We start from the raw sequence: 23,269 nt of genomic DNA, 5'->3' as shown, positions 1-23,269 counted from the left end.
AGGAGGGTTCGTCCTCTGCCAGCACTGGTTTGTGGCAGGAGAGTTGCCCAGAGAAGCCGTGGCTGCCCCATCCCTGGAGGTGTTCAAGGCCAGGCTGGATGGGGCTTTGAGCAGCCTGGTCTGGTGGGAGGTGTCCCTGCCCAGGGCAGGGGGGTAGAATGAGATGATCTTTAAGGTCCTCTACAACCCAAACCATTCTGAGCCCCTTAATGCCCTGAGTCCCGTCCCTACTCCAGGGTTGCTCAGAGCAGCCCAAGGCAGGTTGGGGAGGAGAAACAGCCCTGGGTGAGGCTTCAGCACCATTCCCACCCTGCAAGAAGCAGGACTCAAGATGGAGGTGGGACACATCAGTGCAGTGTGAGATGATGGTTCTGGGGGCTGGCACGGGGGCAGCCGTGACCTGGGGACAATGCAAGGGAGCTGAGCTCCAACAGAGCATCGCAGAGCATCGCCGCAGGGATGCGGCCAAGGGGGAAAGCTGCGGGAGAAACAGGCAGGATGGAGCGGGAGCCCAACCACCAGCCTCAGCCACCGGTGGCTTTTTCAGTGGCATCCACATCGGGAGCATCCCTCCCCCCAGAGCTTGATGAAAACGGGAAGCTTACGAACAATGGAATCGTTATTACAGTAGCTTCACAGGCAGATTTGGAAACTCGGTCCAGACGCTCCAACCGCTCCCAGGCAGGGAAGTCAAGCACCCAGCGCAGTCTTTACTCCTCTGTTTGTTTTTTTTAATTGCCTCTTAAAAAAAAAATTCATCAGACCTTGGGTTCTCCCTGGGCTGGCCCTTACGGAAACAGAAATCTGCATTTTACTACTTTATAGGGAGAAAAAAAAGCCCAACTTGCAGGCAGCTCAGCATGGCTACATTCAAAACAACCCACTTCTGGATGCAAAAGTTTGTTCCATAAAACACTTTTTCCCAGCAACGCTGTGCAACAGGGATAGTTCCGGCAACCAGCGTAATAAATGATGTACAAAACAGCCCACGTTCCTCAGCCAGCAAATTGTCCTCTGATTTTAACTGCTCCAAGCAACAAAACAGCCCACCGCTATTATTTTATTCTTATTTTTCCCCTTGTTCAATGAAGGTGACCAAAATCTCACACCCTGTTCCAAAAAAAAAATGACCTCACTGGCCCCTTATCTACTTACAAAATATTTTCCTCCGCTGCTTCTATTTCAGCCTTGCAGGGACGTCCCTCGCTGCTGTCAGCCCGCTGTGCGTTATCTCAAGTTTTCCAGAGTCTTGGGTGGGGGGCAGGAAAGCCGTTTCTTCCCCCTCTTCCTTAATTGAAATTAAGCTGAAGGCCTTTGATGCCGATGGCTTCGGCAAGACAACTCCTCCCAGAAAAGCTGTTCTGCTGCCTGTCCCTGCGCAGCGGAGTGAAGCCTGCGTCCCGTTATGAGAATGAAGTCACCGAATTAATGAGGGATCCTGCTTTTCCTCTCCCTCTTCACAGCTGATTACAAGGCCACCCCACCCTCCTTTTAGATTTCTAATTTCATTCCTCCTGGTTGTCATAACGTCTGCTGCGTTGCAGGGATGGCCAAGGGAGGGGTAAAGCAGGTAAAGCAGGGACTGGGGTGAATAAACAGCATCCCTGTTAAATCTACCGTGACCATCCTGAGCTCACCAAACCCACACTTCGGGTTGTAAGGGCTCAGTTTTCTTTCTCTCGCTGTTAATGGAGAGAATAAACACACACGCCTTCAAACCCTCTCTGTCCTCATACTCGAAAACAACATGACTCACTCCCTGCGGCCCCACCGCGGTTTCAGCAAAGACGAAGCAGAGGGAGGCGGGTGGGCCAGCCTGGCCCCCACAGCCAGCAGCTCTCCTGGCCCATCCGCACCTCGCTGATCAGCGAGCAGGTCCAGCTGGGTGCCCCATCCAGATGCTGCTCCAGTGAAGAGCCCTCACCCCATCCCAGGCACTCCCCTGGGGGCTGCAGGGCAGAGGAGGGAAGCTGGCACCACCTCTGAGATCTTGTCTGACAGGGATCCATCCTCCTTCTGAGAAGGGGCAGAGAAACAGCCACAGTACAAAGTGCAGGGACTCAAAAACCACAGACACAACCGCCGCTCTACCTGGCTGCAACACGCCTGCTGCTCCTGCTGGGTTCTCCAGGGCACATTCCCAGGCTTCCAAACTGCCACCCCTTGGGCAGGGAGCTGGGAACAAGGAGGGCTGGACTCTGGAAAAAAGCACTGCAGGACAGGAATGTGTTCCAGGACATACTCGAATAGATGCCATGCTCAGCTCCCATTCAGAGTTTGAGGAACTGCCCTTCATCTGCACTTCTGATGCAAACCTTCACAACGCCCCTTGGAAAGCACTGACTCACACCTCAGAAACAAGACGCCAGAGGATGCAGCAGAGCAGGGCAAAGTGGGGTAAGGATTCTTCTTGAGAGGGAAAAATTCCATATACAGCAGACAGCAAAGCTTCCAGCACATCACCGAGCCGAGGCAACTCTGCTTTCACCCTGCTGGGCCCACAATCCATCCACGAGCATCCAGTGCCCGGCTGAGGGGCTGCCGCAAGAGCTGAGAAGGACTCACACCAGAGAGCCCCTGGTTTTCACACCTAGTACCAGCTTTCCGGAGAACAGGAGCTTCTGGGAGGGAAAGGAAAAGCTGGAATTTGTGACTATTACAGCAGGGAATTCTCCAAGTAATACAGGTTTGGAGGGGTCGTCGTGTTTGTTTCATTTTTAGAGGATTATTTCTCTAGAGGAAGCACACTGCAAGTCTGAACTACATCACAGCACCAAGTTTCTGCCACAAGTTTTACAGTATTTTTATTTTGGGGCAAGAGTTTTACAAGAGAAAATCAGGTAAGGCAGACCTAGAATGCACATTTTATTTAAGTAAAAAAAAAAACCAACCAGACAACATGGGTAAGGTAGCCAAGAACTTTTTATATTCTGACTATACAATAATATTCCTCTCTTTTTATCCACTGCCACGCTACTATAATGGATCTGCTCTAAGTCTAATTTTAAGGTTGTCCAGTTAAGTTGTCTGAAGATTTCTTTAAACAAGTTGACCTTTACCTATTTAGAGTTTCTTCTCAGAAACATTCATATATTATACAGGATATACAGATTTTGAAACAAGACACTTAAAAACACACACAACTATAGCCGCAACACTATCATAGCTGCATTGTAGTGATTACGTTGTTCAGCCAGCTGTAGACTCTGTATGTACAATTAGTTTTTATAGTGTTATTTACATAGATGGACTAAAAGCTATCTTTAATCTAAAAGGTAAAGGCTCTTGTGTTTAAGTATGTGCAGTTTCATAGCCCTGTGGAAAAAAAAAAAAAAAAAACAAAACACGACAATTATATACACTGTAAACAGCACAAGGCATGAGAATCTCCTCCTACCCCAAAAAATCTCGCAGGAAAGTGTATGTGCACTAATATTCCTCTTCCGCTTCGGCTCCCGCTCCTCTGGTTTTCTTATGAATAGCACGGTTAAAGCTGTGGCAGGCAGGAACCCAGTGATTGTCATGAAGACCTAACTTACAGCCCGGGATGCCCTTCTGAGACCGGTGACAGCACATCCAGTACCCAGGCCCGTAGGGTAAAGCTTGACAGTATGGTTTGGGATGCCACCGGCACAGCGATACGTCCCCTTTCACGTACTTCTTCTTGCACTGCTTGCAAGGGTCTTCTCTGTAGCGGGGATCGCGGACCCAGCGGGAGTCTGCCGGCCTGATGTTGTAGTACTCAATGATGAATTTGAAGTAGTAGCAAGTGCATTTTAGGGCAACCAGACTCCTCGTAGGAAGCAATCCAAAAATCTTCACTATGATGTGGTGAGGCAGGAAGGCCATATACTGCTGAGGCTCCAAAAGCTGCTGAATTTTAAACCTGGTCTCCAGAAAGTCATGCGACACCTGCCTTTTTAAGCAGGAAGCATCAAGTACTTGCAAAGACCCTTCTGTCGGAGGGACAGAAAGGGCAGATGGCTCTGTAGGGACACTGTTTCTGACGCATGATCTGTCAGATGCCAAAGCATCCTCATCCTCATTTTGAACTACTTCTCCTGGCTTTTCTTGGGTACTTTCCCGTAGTGGCTGTTGCCCATGAGCAGCAGGCTGGTCAGCCTGGAGAAAAAACAGCCTCCCTGGGAGCGGATCTTCACTCAAACTGGAGTTAGAGAGCTGCTCTTTCCTGCATCCTTTCTCGGTCTTGGTGACCGATATACTGATGCATAAGGGCTCCTTCCTAACGGGGTGCAGACTCTGCTTTGGGAAAATTACAGCCTCTTTCGATGTACAATCAACAGTCGTGTTCTTGCTTTGCAAGGAATCCGGTGGCAACCTGGCAGCAGCTGGACACGCAGATGGCAGAGGTCTGGGAGGCTCAAGTCGCATTTCAGAATCGCTCCTGCCAGCGGTTATCGCCAACACTGCATGAGCAAGTCCTGAATTCACATTCCCCATCCGAGTATCCAGCCCTGAAGGAAAAGGCTGCCGAGCGGAGGCTGCGCCATCCCACAACTCCGTGTCACCCAGAGGACTGCACTGTCCTCCGTACCCAGCATCTGCTACCCCTGCCTCCTCCAAGCCATCCCCCGGCGCCAGGACCCCCGAGGACACCTTCCCCGCCTCTCCCTCGGGCTGGGTGCCGTTTGCCAGGAGCACCCTCCCAACGTTTCTACGGAAGCTGTTGTTCCGCGAAAGGCTCCCGGCCTCCCGCTCGCTCTGACGCTTCAGGCACTCCGATTCCAGCTTGGCCACCATGTCCAGCACTCGCACGGGCTCGCTCTGCTGCTGCTCGCTACTGCCACAAGGTCCCCTCTCCGCATGCACCTCGCACGCCCCGGCAGCGGAGAAGGGGTCTGAGTTGGGAAGTGCACCTTTAGGCTGAGCGCTCAGCCTCGTAGTAGAAGCAGGCATGCAGGTTTTAGCACAGTCCACCAGTAAAGCCCTTGCTCGTTGCTCCAGAAAGGCCACCATCTCTATCACCGAGAGGGATCGGCCTGGGAACACACCCTCACCGCTGTCATTCACGTAATGCACCGAACAGTGCTCGATGCCGCAGGCAAAAGGCTCCGGCTGGGAGCACCTGACGTTCGCCTCCCTCATTCTTTCCAGTTGAATTTTGGCTTTTTTAAGATCAACCGATTTTTTCCTGCGTTTAGCTGTTCTTCCATCGATATCCCACGTGCTTTTAATTTTCATCGATCCGAGCCGGTTGTTGCTGCTGCATTGCTGGGCTGCAAAGAACGCGATCTTCTCCTTTGTATTGCCAGGTTTCACCACAGCCCAGACATCCAGCGGCCCTTCCCCTTCTTCTCCCTGGTGGATGGTTGCAGACAAGGTGTTCTTCTTTTCCCTTCCGCTTGGACCATCCGCTGGACCTTTCCCACTCATATTGCACATAGTATTCGGATAAATAATTCCCAGAAGCTTACGAGATGGAGTCACAAGGGAGGGTTTTGGGAAAACGCTCAGTTTGGTGCAGTTGGTGTATTTTTCTTCTTGTGCTGATCTCTGATGGCTCATAGGTTGGCCTCTCAGGGAATCCTGGCTTATTTCTGGAGATCGCTCTTTCTTCTGTAACTTGAGATATGGCTTTAAGTGCATACCAGAAACCCTAGAAAAACAGAAAAGGGAGAAGTTATAGTTGCAAAATATGCCTGCCTGGAATTAAGAGGAGGTGGCCCAGAGTAGGCACCAGCGTGTCTCCTACTCTACGTCAAGCAGCCCACACCTCAAAAGAAACCACAGGAGAAAGGAAAAGGAGCAACCGAGGCTGCAACAGCCACCCTTGGAGAACTTCTTGCAATAGGATTTTGATCTTAAGGGCAGCAGAGATCTTCCTGTTAGAGAAATCTGTATCCAGGGAGTTGCAAGGAGAAATCCTAACAGTTAAGTTCTATGCGTTGTACAAATGTAGATAGAGGTTCATTCTAGAGTCAAAGACATCCTTCTGTCTGTTCATTTCATACAGCCAGCTGTGAGGTACAGGTAGGTCCAAGGGTTTACCTTGACATTAGCTACCATATATTTATATTTTCTTTTTAGTAAATAAAGTACGGTTAAAGCTGAAAAGGGAAATTAGCAAGTGTAGTTATATTCATCAGAGATCCCAGCAGGTATCTAATCTCCTCACACCACCCAAAATGAAACCTATTCTTTAGTATATCAATAATGGCAAATTTTGTCTACTTTCCCATAAAGGTCCTTATGCTGTACATCAGGTGTCACATCACCCCCCAAAGTGACAGAAGCATCACGTACAGCTGAACAGAACCACTTTCAGGGACGTGGTTTTATGCTTAAGAATTTTAAGAGCTGTGAAGGAGACACTTGGATGCCGCTGACATTACAGCAGCAGCACCACTCCTGCAACAGTCCCCGCCACTCGACTCCTCCTTTCTCTTACACCTTCGCAATAATCTTCAATTCAAAGCTCAAAAACGCAAAAAGCCCAGGGCACTGCCACATAGGATGCAATTATCAGGAGACTTCAGGCTCTTCTCCCAGGAGTATCACATAAGCATATTACAGAACTAACTATAGATTATGTTTCCATGGTAATCTTTGAATTGTTACATTAAAAAGCCTCCTTTTTGAAACGGGGATAATCCACGCTTGCTAGTTTAAGAACAGCAGGTTCACTGCCACATTTATCATGAGCTGATATGGACACATTCAGACACTGAATATGTTTCCCTTGACAGCCACCACCAAAACAGTTGCTTTATTATTGTGTTTCTAGCCTAAAAATAGCTTTTAATTAAAAACCTCAGGCCATAACATCTATAAAGTTGGACAAATCTATAGCTGCAAGACCTGCAGTGAACGCACACGATAGGTTTGTATCAGACAGACGCAGCCAGAGTCCCACTGGTCTCTCCCCTGCCGTGCTGCAGTGCCATCAGGAAGGACACATGACTACCTTGAGACGCCCTAGCCGATGCTACACAGGGCACCCTTGGGGCTGGCATAGGAGGAGGAGGGCACCCAGCTCACCCACCCCTCGAGCAGACGCACCGGAGTGCACAGGACCACTGTAAGAAGTCCTAACAGCAGACGCTGACCAAGAACGCACATCGATGTGTCGTATGAGCAACCTGGAGCGCAGCCTGGGCACCTTCCAGGTGACCCGGCCCCATGGACGAGCCAGGGCTGTAGACCCTCCAGAGTAACTGATGGCAGAAGGGAGAGCTGAGCCAGAGAGCACTGGAGCCAGCCGAGGGAAGGCTTTGAAAGCAAGATGCTCCACTTCCAGCTGCCAACACAACACACACGAGGGTAAAACCTCGGCCAGGCACCTCCTGCGCCGTCCAAGCAGAGGAAGCCTCCTGCACTGGAAGCAGCTACGCTGCTTAACCATTGCCTTCCCCTGAGGCTTTGGTTCCTCCTTCTAGCCCTGGTGATAACCAGTGAGGGGATGGGTGAGAAGTGGCGGCAGAGAGGTTTTGGGGAGATAGATCAAGGAAAAGGGATTAGTTCACCTTTCTACAAGTGTGCATAAAACTTAGGGGACCCCTTTGGTCCCCTGCAGTGCTCTGAAGGCCAGGAGGCAGCCACTGCCAAGGATGCTGTTACATTCTCTCTCCTCCCAATTTTATAAGGATCATCACCTCGCTCTTCCAACCAGACAGTGCTAAAACCACCTGCACTTCCCCTATAGGCTGGAGGGATAAGAGAGCTCCCCGTACTGCAGATACGCCTACCCTAGATCCTGGGTTAATTCTCTCCCCGTGCCTTCTGCCTGCTGATTCCAGCTCTTGTTGGAACTGGGTCACCTCCCAATTTAGTCTCCTCTGCAAAATGCAACTGAGCTATTTTGTTTGCCTTCTCAGTTGGATGCTAAAAACGAAAATAATCTGATAAAAATAGAACTTCAGGGTGCTGAAACAGATGAAGAAAGAGAATATAGGAAATCAAGGCTGCTGTAGTTTGTTTCAGCCTCATTTTCCAGAGGGTCTGCCTCATCTCGGTTGTATTTTACAGCTAAGCAGGGTCAGGTCACTGATGTGCTAGGGCCATAGCCCGGCCCAGAAGAGCAGCAGGTGAAGCACTGCAGTGAAACTGCTGCAGAGAACGGCGCCTGCAGCCCTCCCTTCCCCAGCCAGAAGGGCATTTTGGAGCTGTGCTTTTCAGACTAGAGAGAGAAAAGCTCCGATGGCTGCCTGCCACCGTACCCCGGGGAGAAGAGGTGAATACAATTAAATACACGACTTTGCATGTTGAAATCTCATGAGCCAGGAGCAGAAGATCGAATTTCATTCATGAGTTTTCATGCCAGGGTGTTTGAAAGATGAGCTGGACGTGGTTTTAAAAGGCTTTCTTCAAGCAGTTTTCAGGAATCCAGCAGGACAATCGGTTCAACACCCTTCATTAAGAGAAGCTGCAAACGAAGGTGAGACCAGGTATTATACGAATGAAAACAGGACCAAACTGGTTACCCCAACATGCTCAGAGGACACGTTTAGCCAGCAAAGTTGGTTCAGCTGCTCCCAGCTATTTCTTGTCTATGGAGAAAGACAAAGGGTAGAGTTATGCCGCACCTATTACGGATTTCTTGTTTAAGGTTATATTTCCTCCTGTGTTTCAGTTAGTCTCTGGCTCGGCCAACAATACCATTTAAGGTTGAAAAGTTATAATTTACATAACAAAATTATGCCTTAGTCAGAAGTTTTACTGCCAGAATAATTGCCTCATTTGAATTCAGTGTTCAGTCCATTGCACTGTTTTAATGGATCCAGTTTTAAAGAAAACCTTAATTTAACAACTTGAGACAGCTATAAAGGAGTCCTGCTAACTCCACCTGACCAGCTGAATCACTGTGCCACCTGCCTCCCAGTTTTTGGGCAGTGGGGAAGAGAATTTCCATTTTAAAAAGGATGTTAGTAATGGACCTTACCTGAAATGGAGAAAAAAAGCCCCCACCCCACACACACTTTGCTGTGAACATTAAGAAAGAAGAACTTTTAAGCAAACATAGTGCCTTCCCTGCACGTCAGCAGCACATTTCATTCCTAGCTCCTAGAATTAGAACAAGGCTTCCCAGCAGAAACTGCTTTGAAGATGAACCAGAGCCCAGTCCCCACCCACAGACTACCTTATTTCTGCAACACTTCAGTGCTGGCAAGCGGAGAATTGTGGCAGCTGCAGGTAAGTTTTTCAATATTTAAAACCACCAAAAATAGCTGTTAAAAGGTGAAGTCACTGACAATTCCCTATCGTACTTAATTCCAGCATAATTCTGTTTGCTTTCCTCCACCCTTTGAGCTATCAAGCTTTCTAATTTTATCTTTAGAGACAATGATTCTTCAGCAGTTCATGGAGTAAGCATAAAAGGTTTTCAGTCCCAAACGTGTGGTTTTGAATTGCTGATAAGAGATAATTCTGCCAGGAACCATCAGCACTGAAACGACTAGCAGTGCTGCCTTTACACTGTTATTCCATCCTTAAGTTGATGAAATAAAAAGTCCAGTTTTTCTATTTCTAGTCAGCCGCGTCTGAAAAACAGGATACTTACACTGCTGGAATGACACTGCTGTTTTTACAAGTCGTAACTACAGCTTGTTTCCACTACTGTTTTATTAAGTTTGTTACCCCAGGGGATTGATATAGAAATATATACCCTTATACATGTGCGGACATGCACGCACCCCTCCCCTCCCTACTGAAGGGAAGACCCATAAGCTACTATGCCAAGCTGGCCAAAAATCTTTCTGCATCCTTTTGTATTTATATACCTTCTAAGTCACAGCAGCCTAAAAAAAAAAATATAATATAAATAAATAAATATGCTCCAAAGTTGGAGGAGAAACTGGTAGAAAAGGCTCAATTTTCACAACTCCTTTTGAGGGTCCACAGAAGGCTTAGATGCCCCTCGCTGCACCCAGGTCAGGGACTCTCACGATGCCCTGTGAAGCCAAGAGATTTTCTCCAGACAGGAAGAACAGCAACAACAACAACAAAAAAGTCTAATCTGCTCAAACAGCATATTCACACTGTAAGTTTTCAGTGCAAAGCACCGGAAGGTTTTATTAAGGCGAAAATTTCAATTAAAACCCCAAAGTTTCCTGTGGATTTCTTTTTGTAAACACTAACTCCAGTCGACAAAAGTTCCTAGCATTGCTGACTGCACATGCAGTGCCAACTACAACTCTGAAAAAACCCTCAGGACATACTAACAAAAGGCAGAAGCCAAAAAAAAAAAAAAAGAAAGAAAAAGAAAACAACCAACAACAATAAAAACACACACCAAGCATAACCTCTGGCAAGGCATTTCTCTTCCCTGGCATCCCATTTCTCTGGCTATAGAGCTTAGCTCCTCTGTAAAGGACACTGACAATTATAAAGGCCTCAGTACTGAATGCAAGTTAAACTATGGTCAACCACTTGTTATTTCTGGAAGGATTTGGTGGGTCCTTTGGGCTCAATCTCCAGTACCATTTCCATCCCCTTTGCACTGCCGGGGCAAGGCAAAGCAGACAGAGAGCTGCTTCAAAGGCATTCCACGGATTCTACCAGGGCGGGAAAGTCCCAGCCGAGCAGCCGGGATGGATGACGATGCTCTGCTACCCACTGGAGTTTGTTCTGGTGTGTGGCAAGTGTCCAAGCTGGGAGAAAGGCGGCTTGGGAAGCACGATACTCCAGACCAGGGGCAGGTTCAACTTCAGCAGCTGCGGAAGCATCCGATTTCTAGAAAACCCACTCCCTTGCAGCAATAACTTCAGATTAAAGCAACCGCTCCTGACCCACCTCCCAACGCCTGTGAAAGTGCCTCTTGCATCAGTTGGAGAGCAAGCGAGGATTATCGTGGGCTTTGAAGGTAAACAGAAGGTATTGGACTGCTGAAGCAGCATTCTCCGCTCGAGCAGCCAGCCTGGGGGGAAGCGGGAGCATAAGGCAGAGCTGAGGAGCTAAATGCAAAGTAGGCACCTAAAAACTCTTAACTTTGGATCCCCCACCGCTTGTTCACCCATGTCAGGTGTTCAAATAACCTGACTTTGGGGGAGACGACACCCAAATATAGCTGCACACGGGAGCAGCTGTAAAATCCATCATCTCCACCAGGCAGAGGTTTCAGGTGACAAATAGCATATCCAAGCCCAACACGCACAGACTACTCCGGTTTGAGGGCTCCCGCCCATTAATAAGTTTCTAACACATTTTCAAGTTAACAGACACACACCCTTCAGCATAAGGCAGAGCAGTCTCAGCTTCTTTCTAAATCTTGGACAGGAAGAAGTCCCGTTGCTTTGCCAGTCTTTTGTATAAAAGCACTTACCATGAAGCGAATGACGTAGACTCAATTCTTGTTGAGCCTGAGGAAGCTCAAACCCCTGTTCAAACTTCCCAGCCACACTTCAGATGACACAGGGAAGACAAAAAGCAGAGGAAAACAAAATCAACTGAAAGATTTGGTATTCAAGGTTAAGCTGCTCCAAAAACATGTAGCTCAAAGATGATGGGATAGCACATCTGCCTGGTGGAACAGGCTAAGGTGAGACGGAATCACACAAGTCATTTGGAAGGACAGTAAAAAAAGAGACCAAAGAGTGGTGGTTTTATAGGACTTCTGCTGAAAGCTGCTCAGAACAGCACAGACAAAGAGATAGTGACAGGTTTCCTTCTGGAAACATTTTATCTTCCTTGATTTTACAGTTATTTTCTAATTTATTAACTGCAAGAGGACCAAGATCCTTCTGGATATCACAGCGCAACAAATTTCTTCAAGCAGCTAATGAACCAACACAAAGTGATGCTATTTAGTTTTAATTTTTGTGCATACATAATGAGAACACATGAAAGGTCGGAGAAATTAACCTTGGACTGCACTATCATTAAGAGACTTGGAGTTCAAAAGAAAGAATAAACAAAAGTAGATGTGAAGGCAAGTCACCGGGCTGTTCTTTTGAAACCCACGACCAAAAGGAACTGGTTCGCGAAGTCAGCTGCACTGGGGCGCAGAGGATTTCGCTGCAGACAGTGCAACCCAGCAGGCATTCTCCAGGAGTCAAGAGGTGTTTCCATTATTAAGAACACATCCCAAACAAGCACAGAAGAAACTCCAACTGAAGACGTTCCTGCTTCGGGAAGGAATACAAGAAGGAGGCACAGGTTTCAAGTCACTTGGAAAGTTTTATTTTAGAGATCAAAAAGTCTAGGAATAAACATGAGAACTGGTGCAGCATTAAGTCCCTACAAAGATATTTATAACAAAGAAATAGTAAAAGGTTCTTCAGTTTGTGAGAAAGGACAGAGAGAGAAAAAGGGCTGCAAGCAAGGTCAGAGCAGAGATTAAGAGTACTCTAGGCACAGCACAAAATACTACATTTGACTTTGCATTGTTTTTAAAGAGGGGTGATAAGGGTAATCACGAGGGCAAAAGCCCAGGGGTTAATTTGAACAAGAACATTGGCAGAGGGAGGATTAAGAATCTTCATAAAAGTTGCAAGGAGTGGCTCGTCTCAGTTTTAGAATCCAAAAGATAGGCTCGTGAACTGCAGGCCAAGAAGCAAGATTTATAAACCTCTTGAAAAGCAACAATATGAGTTAATAAAACATGTGGCACATTGGAGGTGGCACTGCAGGGCAGAAACAAAAGGGAGAGAGATCGCAGCCTCTCCAGACCTGGTAGTCTGCCTTCAACAGGAAGGTACTTCGCAAGCAAAGAGGATTAAGGCGAGACAGGGAAAAAGGGGGAAGAGGGAATAGTTCAATACGCTAGACCAACCTGAAGATTCTCCAAAAAAGTGATCTTTTTAGACAAATGTACTGTATTTTACTCACATGGACTTCAGAAAGAGATCTACCGGTTAAAACAAATTGGCAGAGGAATGGGAAAACAGACAAAGGAGCTGGCTTTGCAGCAGACAGCTCCAGGTGATGCTGAATAAGAAAATACCAGCCTGGAAACCAAAGATGTGCCTCAAAGAATCAGCCTTGGGAACACTCTGATTTTGTTAGGAATAACCTCAGCACAAATACTACAGGTGCCCCCACAGAAATGAAGGCGTTTCCAGAACAGCAGAGGCACAAAGCACCGAGTAACAGAAATGGAGGAGAGTTTTAAAGTACAGACGGTGACACACCAGCCAAACACCAAGAAGTTTTGGAGGTAACTAAGAAAGGTGAATTGGCCACCACAGACACATCTGTGAAAGAGAAGGAAGCAGAGGTGATTCCGGGATACATTCAAGGCAGCAGTGAAAAGCCAGATCTGCTCTGGAGTGCAGCATACGCTTTTTGTCATGACTCAGAGAAGACTCACCCAGACTGAGAATGATGACGACAGACATCATTTGAGAAGCTACTAGATAACACTTGGGTCATTTAGCACAGCAGAACCACAGGTGAGGGTACACAGTCATATTTCACAGAATACAGCAAAAGAGGTAAACCACTGAAAATAAGAAGCAGTCCTTAAGCAAAAAAAAGGAACACAAGCTCAAACACGTATATAAACTGGCATGAACGTTCATAGAATCATAGAATGGTTTCGGTTGGAACAGACTTTAAAGACCATCTCATTCCAAGCCCCCTGCCCTGGGCAGGGACACCTCCCACTAGACCAGGTTGCTCAAAGGCCCATCCAGCCTGGCCTTGAACACCTCCAGGGATGAGGCAGCCACAGCCTGGGAATCCAAAGAAGGTTCCTAATCACACAGATAGATTTGTCATCTTCAGTAATGGATTAATCTACAGGAGGAGAGACGAAAAGATGTAATTGTTTTTAGGCTGGACTTCTAAATTTACAAAAGGGATTAGGAGATACCACTTGGGAAAGCAAGGAGCCGGATGACCGAGGAAGTCTTTTCCAGCGCTAAATTACCATGAGACTGACATAGCAAGTATACGCTCTCTACACAACCACGAAGAACAAAGGTTAAAGTTTGCTTTAAACTCACACAGCTTTTGGAAACCAGAAAATTGGCTCTCTTCCTCCAGATTGAGGAAGTTTAAGAGTCTTGGTTTCAGAAAAAGGAAAAAAAAAAACCATATATTTTCAAGTAGCTCGAATTTGAACAAACTGGCATGTTCTCGCATTTGCATAAGGACAAGTTGTTCTGTACGGTGTTTCTATAACGAGACACAGTGAGAGGCGTACACTTAATTGTCACATAAGCACAAGTGTTTGAAATCAATCGTGCATTTCTTCTTAATAAGAGACACAGGAGAGTGAGCAATACAAAATCTGAGCTTAAACTAATCTAATTACTTACTCCATAGTAAAACAAAACTGCAACAACTGCCAGTATTTCTACTTGCTTTAAGCTGACTGCATGTTTTAAAGCCTACTATGACAAGCCATTCTCCAATTAAATTTTACTTCAAAGGCCATGTTCCCAAATTAATTTACAGCTGTTGCGAAAACCCCCAGATTTCTCCAAGTACAGTAGCAACTGCAGTGAATCTGTAGCTGTCATTATCAAATAAAAATGTCGAAGAACATGTCTGCCCTTAAGCCGTTACAACATTTCACTAAAACACTACCCAAAAGTAAAAATTTAGACCAAACATTTGAGTGACACGCAAGACAATAGGAAAGAAGAAGGCTAAATAGGTGCTAAATACTTAACTAGAGGAAGACCAGCCCAGCCCTTCATACCGTTTGACTTGATGGAAGGTGGAGGATGCAGAATTCAGTGGTTCCCTGTGGAGGCCAGCTCTGCAGGAACTCTTCATCGTAACTACCTCTCCAGCTAAGGCACGCCGTCACAGCCAGTCCATCCTGGGCTACGCGCAAGGCTCCCCCATCAGCTTTCCTCGCCCCACACAGAGCTTCACCGTGCCTCTGCCACCTAGAAACTGAACAAACAAGAGGTACGTAAGAAGATCATGTTGAAGTACAGCAGCGACTGAATCCCAGATGATCAGGACAAGTCGTCTTTACCACGAGAGAAAAAATAAATATATATACACACATATATGCATATACATACATATATATATAAAATATATATAAAAAAATATGAAAGAACTTAACATCATCATGTCATCATTGCAGCTAGAGTTTCTGAACACCATTAAAATACAAATTAATGCCCCGCACAACAGCCTGTCTGCACATAAAACACTTTTTCACCTTATATACGGTTGCAGCACTACCTTGGCACCTCCTGTGGAACACGCTGTCCTCCAAGTTCTGTGCAAACAGGACGCACAAGATCTTTCTGCTTGTTAGCACCGCATCAAGCTTTGGAGGGAAATCGCTGCTAGCAGTAAGATTGGATGCTGCCAGGAGTTACGTTAGTGTTCTAATCAAAATAACGTGGCGGATTTCAAAAAGGACAAAAAACATGCCACCATGCAGCCTCCAAGCCTTGTGAAAACTGCCCCGTCTTTGCATCACATACAGATAAGGCAGCAGATTTCACCAAAACAAAACTGTTCTGCAGTATCTCTCGTTCGCACTAGGTTGCTGCCTTCTACGCCTTGTCCTTGGAGTAGACACTATTACCAGTGCTTTAACGTACTTCAGTGGTGAAAGAACAACAACCTTCGAGTTGGAACATAAAAGGAAAGAGTGACACAGCAAAAGAGCCCTGGAAAAGCTCAAATCCTCAAGCCTGAGTTGCCAGCAGATTGTTTTAAAGATCGTTTGCTTCCTCTCTAGAGGACCGTGCACAATGATGCCATAATAAAGGAATGCCATTTGAAGATGCTAACTATAGAGCTGCGTCCCCAGGGGATTTGTGATTTAGTGCAGCAGGTTGTTCTCTCCTTTTCAGCAGCTTTGCCCAGTGCTCTTACCGCTGCCCTGTTCCTACAGCGGCATTTCCAGAGCACAGCCTGGCAGAGGCACCCACTGGAGGCTTGTGCTTGCCAGCGGCCAAGTTTTCATAGAGATAGAGCCTCTCACATCACCCCTTTCACAACACCTGCCAGAGAAAAAACTCCCATGAAAAGAGCCCCTGCCTATGCAGGGCTCAGTTAATCAGTGCTTGACCAATGTGGTTTACAACTCAGCGCTGCCAGTAAACACTCCTGGCCTGGAAAGCCCGCTCTAACTTGGTAGCCACACTTGGTGAGAAAGTGATGAAGGATGTCTTTCCAGGCAGGCAAAATAGAAACTGGTTTAGATCCAGTTGACTTGGTACCTGCTAAAGCAATCTCACAATTCCTCTAGTGATTGTGAATAAGAGGTTAATCATTTGCCTACATTTGAGTAAGAAGGAGCCTAAAATAATATATGAAATATTATATAAACACATTCCAGTCTTCATGAAGAAATCTCTGCTGAGCTCTACATAAGGCAAAGAAACACACTGGATGGAGAAGACAGAGGCACTGCACTGGCAGAGCTGGAGGATGAGAGCATGCCCTCTACTCCAGGAGCTCAGGAAGACAAGGAATTAGGCTGCCATGGTTAACGGCAGCAAAAATCAAAACTTTGTAGTTAAACACCGTTTTCATTAGACTGCCCAGAGTATAACAAGGGTATACCTGCAAGAGTGAAACCTAGGCACAGAAATGGGCTATTTCTGATGTTTTGTGGGCTGTAAAATATATATTCACTAATAGCAATTCAGAGGGAAAAAAGCATATGCCTAGTGCTTTATGAAAATCAGAAGTTAAACACAAAATCATTACCTTCCCATGAACCATCAGTCAGAGGCACTGAAATTCTGACTTTTATCCAAGCTTTTGTCTGGCTTCTCCTTCTGGCTTTACTGACACTAGCATTTCAGACTCAGCAGGAACTGTATCACAGAAACATGATTATATCCACACGCAAATAAATGCAACCATACCACTACAGGAATGACAGTCACTTTTTCAATAGCTAGAACTCTCTCCATGTATTCCTGCTTAGCAACACCAGATGTGTTGTCCTAGTCCTACTCTTTCGCAGATCAATTGAGAAATAAACAATGAAACGCCCAACAAAAAAAAAAACTGAAACCAAAGTATCATCTTGTTTGCAGTAAAGAGCTTCAGAAGTAAAACCAACAAGCGAACTCGTTCAGGTCAGGGACAGCCACAACCCAGATCCAACAGGCATCCTATGGTGGGATGTCACGCATTTAAGAAGGGACTAGCACCTACCAGAGGAAAGCAAAAGCTGACAAAATAGACACAGACAAGTTCAGATGGGCACTGCAGCACAGATCCAAACACAGCTCCATACAAAGCCTGCTTTTTCCCCTCCTCACGCTGCTGGGCTATAGAAAAGAACTGAAATAGACTATTAATGCCAGTGAGCTACTGACAAATTTCTACTGTGCAAGCAGTAAAAAGCTCTGCTTGAGAATTAAAAAAGAAAAAAATCAGCGTCCAAGCTAGCACAGAAATACTTACTGCCTTTTAACTACCACTGTGTTTCTTTACCAAGGCTGATCCTTATCAGCAGATGCTTCAGCTGATTTGTTAATTTTGCACAGAGCTGGGTACAGCTCGAAAACTGAAATACAGATGCATAGAGAAACAAAACAGAAGAGAAAGTTAAAAACCTAATTGTGTCATCCTCTCTTCCTGAAACCACCCCCAAACATATGCCTTTATGCATAAGATGTGGGAAGGACTCAGATTTTGGCAGCAGTAGCATCACGTCCTCTCAGCAATGGGCAGCCATTAGCTGAATGGTCCCACAAAACTGACTGGCAGTTCTGAACGCTGCTGCAGTTGAGGAAAATAAATGTATTAACTCAACCAGAGTGGATGAAGCGGGATCAAGGTCTCTTCATCTGTGCAGCAATATCTACAGCTTTTGATATTTCGATAGCTAAAGCTTTGCTGCAAGAGCAAGTGTGTTTTCAACAGTAGCAACAGTAACTGATAAACAAATGAGTTCAAAGGATGGGCTCATCCTTTCAGAAAATTTGCTTTCTAGGAAGGAGGCCGTGGCCTTGGGACTGGTTCTGAGCAGCAGTTGCACTGCTGTTAAAAGCACCTTTGACCAGCCCAGCTCCACACAGGGCTACCTTCAGGATGCCCTGCAGGGCCATGGCGCTGCATCAGCTGGGCAAAGAGCACCAGCACATCCAGGACACAGGAAAAAGCAAAGGCAAGGATTTCAGAGGGGAACACGGAAGAGTTAGTACCAAAAACCAGTCTCTATGAAGGACAGGTAATCTTAAAAATAACAAAATGCCAGTGCCGAGGCCTTATAATATGAATCTCCACAGGTTTTTTTTGTTTTCTTGCAAGAACAGAGTTGCATGTCCATCCCCCCACCACTCAGCTCAAGTTTAGGTTGTTACATGATACTCATCTCTAAAAGTGTATTCCACCAGACATGCAACTCTGCCATTTCCCAGCATAGCCAGCCCTCCCTCCCTCAACACCCACCCTGGAACACCCCTAACAGCGCCAGACGCTCCCAGGCGAGAGGCTTTTGCAGAAAGCTTTCCCTAATCCTAACATTCACATTTCATGGTAACAACCAGGGATCCGCAGCAGCTCTCAGACTAGGTTAGACAGAGAGATGACACACCAGGTCCTCAGCCTCTTAGACGTCTACAGGAACACAACCCTTTCTTTTTAACTGTTCTTCATGTAGTACCTATTTTAAACACCTTAAAAAATTACCTATTTAGCACTAAGTTCACCAGCTAGGTTTTACTTCTTTATTTAATAAAACGGTCTCAGGCAAAGCAAGAGAAAACAAGCATGTTTTAACTAAAGCTATCTTTATAAAAAGAGTTTCAGAGTGCCCTCACATTTGCGTTTGCATCCACCTGAACTGGCAACAAACCCTCACATGAAACTAGGTATTTAGTAAAGACACTGTATCCAACTTACAAGCATTAAGAGATGCAAAAACTACCGTCTACAATCTGACGAGATTCTCCTAGTCCTGCTGAACTGCAGTTTGGCCTTTTCATCTGCAGCAGGAGGCTACGGGAGCCACCACAGACATCGTTTGCCTTGTGAAAACTTGTGTGCTCAGCTTCCCCTCTGTTTGATGATCAAAAGGTATAACTTTGCATAGACCTGTTATCTAATCTAAAAGCAATAAAGGTGCCACAGGAGCTCCAGGTGGAATAAATGGGGTAAGCTTCCCATATCTACTTCTACATCAAAACCTGCTGATATCACTTCTTCGAGGCACCGGCAATCAGAGCTGGACGAGCAGCAGGACCTCACTACCTCTGCCCTTGGCTCATTTCCCCATCAAATTCACTCCAGCCCTTCCCAAAGCTCCCCCAAGCTCCCATCTATACTCTGTACCCTGGGTAACACCAGATGGAGCAGATATTGAACTGAAATATGAAGATTCCCACATAAATTTGAGCTTGGGCATCCATCTCAGCAGGGAGCCATGGATGCTCTGAAACACTGTGCAGCCCCACAGTAATTCTCGTCCCTTTCTTCGTCCCAGCCCTTCCCCTGTGTATCAGCACTGGTTCCTGTCTGATTTCTCACCTGAAGCAGCTCAAGGAGCTGAACTAGGAGAAAATTAACCCAGAAGAGGTTGGCTCCCTGAACCCACTTACCCCCGGTCCTGTCACGCACTAGCAAAGCCCGGCAGGATGAATTTCTCAGCAGCTCGGGCTGGGCTCTGCTGTCTCAAAGCTGCACCTTTGCAAATCGTGCTGGGAAAGGCGTCTGCCACAAAGTGATTTTTAGCTTCTTTCAAGTCAGTGGAAAGGAACATTTTTGAATGCAGAGTGTGCAAAATACAGAGCGTTTCGGAAGTGGGGAAACAAGCGTGTAGGGCTCCAAGGCAACGTTTGACTCTTCACTGCTGTCAAACAGTGCTACTTGCTGTACCAATAAGCATATGAAATGCTTATTCTAATGAAGCACTACAGGGAGAACCCGTCTTCCTTCCAAGATCATGTCAATAAAGAACAAAATGCTTCAAATTTGTAGCTCTCATTCTTTCTCTCCTCTAGGTGTGGTTAGTATTGGAAGGACTACATCGTCCCCTCTCCCCTCGAAAGGAAAATCTCACAAGGGAAAAAGTAAATAAAGAAAAGATAAGCTCTGCTACACCTTGTTAACCCTGTATTTTAATATTGTGGAAAAAAATAAAAATATCACAAGTGTTTCCCTTGTTCAACTATTCCTGAAAGGTTTCAGCTGTCTTGCACAATTTGGGTAGGGACATTATCCGTTGCTCAACTGGGAAGACGTTAAGAACTGGCTCATTAGATTTGTTCTGCTTGATCCAAGAGGAAAATAAAAACAGTAAATCCCTTACTTGCCAATGCTGCTTGCAGTGCTGGTGACAAACGCACCCAGATCACACATTACTCTGCTTTCTAGAAAGCTACCACCTACTTTGGCACTCCTTGTCACCACATAATCCACCCTGTGCCCCGAATGATAAATAGGGGGTAGTGAAACACCCCCTGAGCAGGGGCTACAGCTGCTGTGTCCTCGGGTTACGAAGTACGGGCAAAGGTACTCACTGTAACTCAAGGGCACGTGATCCGTGAACCACGTCTGAATTATTTAGCGTAGAAAACTAGATTTCTTTTGCTGTGCAGATTCTGAATTAATGAAAGCTCAGCTGAAAGGCTACTTTCTTGGGGCGAGGGGAAGGAGAAAGCTTCCAGAAGCCTTCCTATTATAGAAGCAATAGAGCTGGTTCCAAAAATAGTAGAGAAGTGCTCCCAGAGCTCTGGAGACGTTGTGCCCTCATTTTGTAAGGCTGAGGTCTCGTTGGATTGCTCCTGTACATGCAAAGAATGGTAGAAATGACTGCAAGATGCAGAATTGACCTTTAAGGGGAGTTTTAGGACAAACACCACAGACAGAAATCCAGACAGCCTACATGAAAGAAATCATCTTGAATGCCAATAGAAAGCCAACCTGTCCCCCTTTAGAGAGAGCCAGTTAAAACCGGCAAGAAGAATCCCATCTTTTTCAAGAACGTAATGTTAGTTTGCTAAAGATCCTGATTATTATTACAACACTGACACGGCAGATTAGGATAGTCAACACTAATTTCGTCACCCTGTTTCGCCTGTGGATGTCAGGGATCCTGGCTGCAGAGGTCCACTTGACTCATTTTGGCACACATTCGGTAGATTTGGTTTTGCTGCGACAGCTAATAAACTGACCATCACATGGCCCGCCTGAAAGTAATTACTCACTTGTTCACCCATAATAGTTTGTTAGCGATCCAGCAGCACAGCGCAACAACCCACTCTAATTCTTAAAATTAAAGTTTCCTCTGCCTGTTTTGTGGCAGCTCTTATAACACTGTGAAAACAAACCCATTTGCAATACTGTAATAACAAGTGTATCTTTGAATCTATGTCCTCCAGCATAGGACTGGCCATTTTACTGGCACGTACTGGCCAAGTAAAATGTCACCAGGAAACCAAAAATCTCATTCTTGACACTATATAGGCAAGAAGTCCCCCTGCACCATGGCATATAATGCACGTTAATAATCGCTTCTGTACATCTCCCTGTGGGGTATTAAATGGCTTCTAAAACAGAAGAGCAAACCTACAGCTAACTTCTAAATATCCAGTAAATAAATAAATACAGTTCCTTATTTAGAACTTTGCTAATAAGGAAAACCCCACAGCAGGTGACCCAATGTTAAGCACTAAATTTATCAGCTTTGAAACTCAGTTCATTGAAATAAATATGGCTTTAGCTGATTTTTATGGCTCTAACTGGTTTGGACTGGCCTTTGGGCCAATAGTTCTCCTTTCAGAGACCACCCCATATACCCTGATCACAGGTCCAGCCCTAAAGAGTTTAGCAAAATAAGTGGTAATTCATTTTTGTTTACTACTTTAACCCCTTTTCGTTAAAGGGTATGTTGTGGATTTCTCTGTCCCATACCACTGTGGATACCTTCCCAACAAAACACAGACACAAAACAAAAAATATCCCTCCCCCCCTAAAAAAAAAAAAAAAAACAAACAAAAACCACACACACAGACAAAGATTCAAAGCAGAACAACATAATTTTGTCCACATGGATTCATGCTGCCAATCTGTTGTAGAGCTGAGAGGTTACAATATTCACTATGCATCTCTAAAGCATCTAATTTTTTCCTAAGGGTCTCCAAAACCAAATTGAACAAACAGAAACCTTGTTCAGCAACACAAACACTAGATTAAATTTAACAGTACTCAAAAAAAAAAAATTTTAGAGATAACTGTGCCACCAGTTGCAAATATTTCTGTAATTCAAAATGCCCAAGTTCTTCTATCATATTCCTGAATCCATCCTGTTTTCACATACTAGCATCGTCCACAATTTTTTGCACCAGTGTTTCATGATTTGTCATGAAATCTGAAATCCTTTCAAATTTTTCCTTGAACTAGGACACTGCTGATGCCCCAACGTCACGCTTTCACAGAAAATGATCTTTCAAGTATAATGTAAAAATGCTCAACTCTGACATTTCAAATTTATAGGTCAGCAGTTTACAAGAAAAATCCACTCCTCAAACTTGGGAAAACAGTTATACTAAATATACCCAACTTCAGGACAGATCTCAGGTAAAAGGAAGCTCGAACTATTTTTCACAGAATATTTTATAACAAAGCACATCATTTCATCTGCTGAAGATAGAAAACTTCCAATAGAACAGATTAATTAGGAGAATCTAAAACCAACCCACCCACAAACAAACAAGACACACCACGACCCACACCCTCTCGACAAGCTTTGGATTCACTGCTCTTTCCAGTGGTATCTTATAAAACAAAACAAAAAGCCCACAAAGAACAGGCTACAGTCTAAGACCAATAAAAACCCAAGCCATAAATCACCCATTAGTGTCAGGTTCTAACATGGCCTCTGCAGGAGGTGGTCACAGCTGCCCTGGACCCTTTCCATCCAGCTCCACCACGACCCATCACAGTACACTGCTGAGCCCAGCAGCCAAGTGACTGGCACCATTGAGGAGACATAGTTAAGAAAAGGGCAAAAAACACCTGATAGAGAGAGAAAAGGGGTAAAAAACCTGCCAAGGTCAGAGAAAAATCAGGAGGCGGTGCACCATGGCAGGGCAGGTATTCCCCTGCAGCAAAAGGGGAGAGGAAAGGTGTTGGTTTAATGTTTATATTTCTCGCTACCAAATCTAATTTAACCGGCAACAAATCCCCTTTTCTGGTTTGCCTGCAACAGCAATCAGTAATCTCCCTGACTTTATCTCAGCCGTTAAGTTCTCGAAGCCTATTGCCCCTCCCTGCGCCACTGAGGATGGGGAGTGAGCGAGCAGCTGGGTGGGTGTCTGGCTGTTGGCCAAGGCTAACCCACCACACAGCTTTTCACAAAAATCTAAAGAAATTAAAGTTATTCTGACTCTGCCATTAAGTGCTGGTGCTGTTTAACTGACATCACACGCAAGAA

At 45.6% G+C, this 23,269-nt stretch overlaps 2 protein-coding genes across 8 annotated transcripts in view; one reads left to right on the top strand and one right to left on the bottom strand.

The window, feature by feature from the left end:
- The window catches only part of WDHD1 (WD repeat and HMG-box DNA binding protein 1), a 201,087-nt gene that overhangs the window by 33,823 nt on the left and 143,995 nt on the right, over positions 1-23,269 (top strand). The gene's annotated exons all lie outside the window — the stretch shown is intronic.
- FBXO34 (F-box protein 34) overlaps positions 2,853-23,269 on the bottom strand; it is a 39,525-nt gene continuing 19,108 nt past the window's right edge. For all 3 annotated transcript variants that reach the window (XM_063332404.1, XM_063332403.1, XM_063332405.1), the window contains 2 exons: positions 14,603-14,802; positions 2,853-5,617 (listed from right to left, as the gene is read on the bottom strand). In XM_063332404.1, coding sequence (XP_063188474.1) covers positions 3,430-5,617; positions 14,603-14,679 — 2,265 coding nt within the window. In that variant the 5' untranslated portion in view covers positions 14,680-14,802 and the 3' untranslated portion in view covers positions 2,853-3,429. The remainder of the gene's footprint in view (positions 5,618-14,602; positions 14,803-23,269) is intronic.

Source organism: Chroicocephalus ridibundus, chromosome 4 (assembly GCF_963924245.1).
Source record: "Chroicocephalus ridibundus chromosome 4, bChrRid1.1, whole genome shotgun sequence".
Classification (NCBI taxonomy): Eukaryota; Metazoa; Chordata; class Aves; order Charadriiformes; family Laridae; genus Chroicocephalus; species Chroicocephalus ridibundus.
This window is presented reverse-complemented; position numbering and strand designations above follow the sequence as displayed.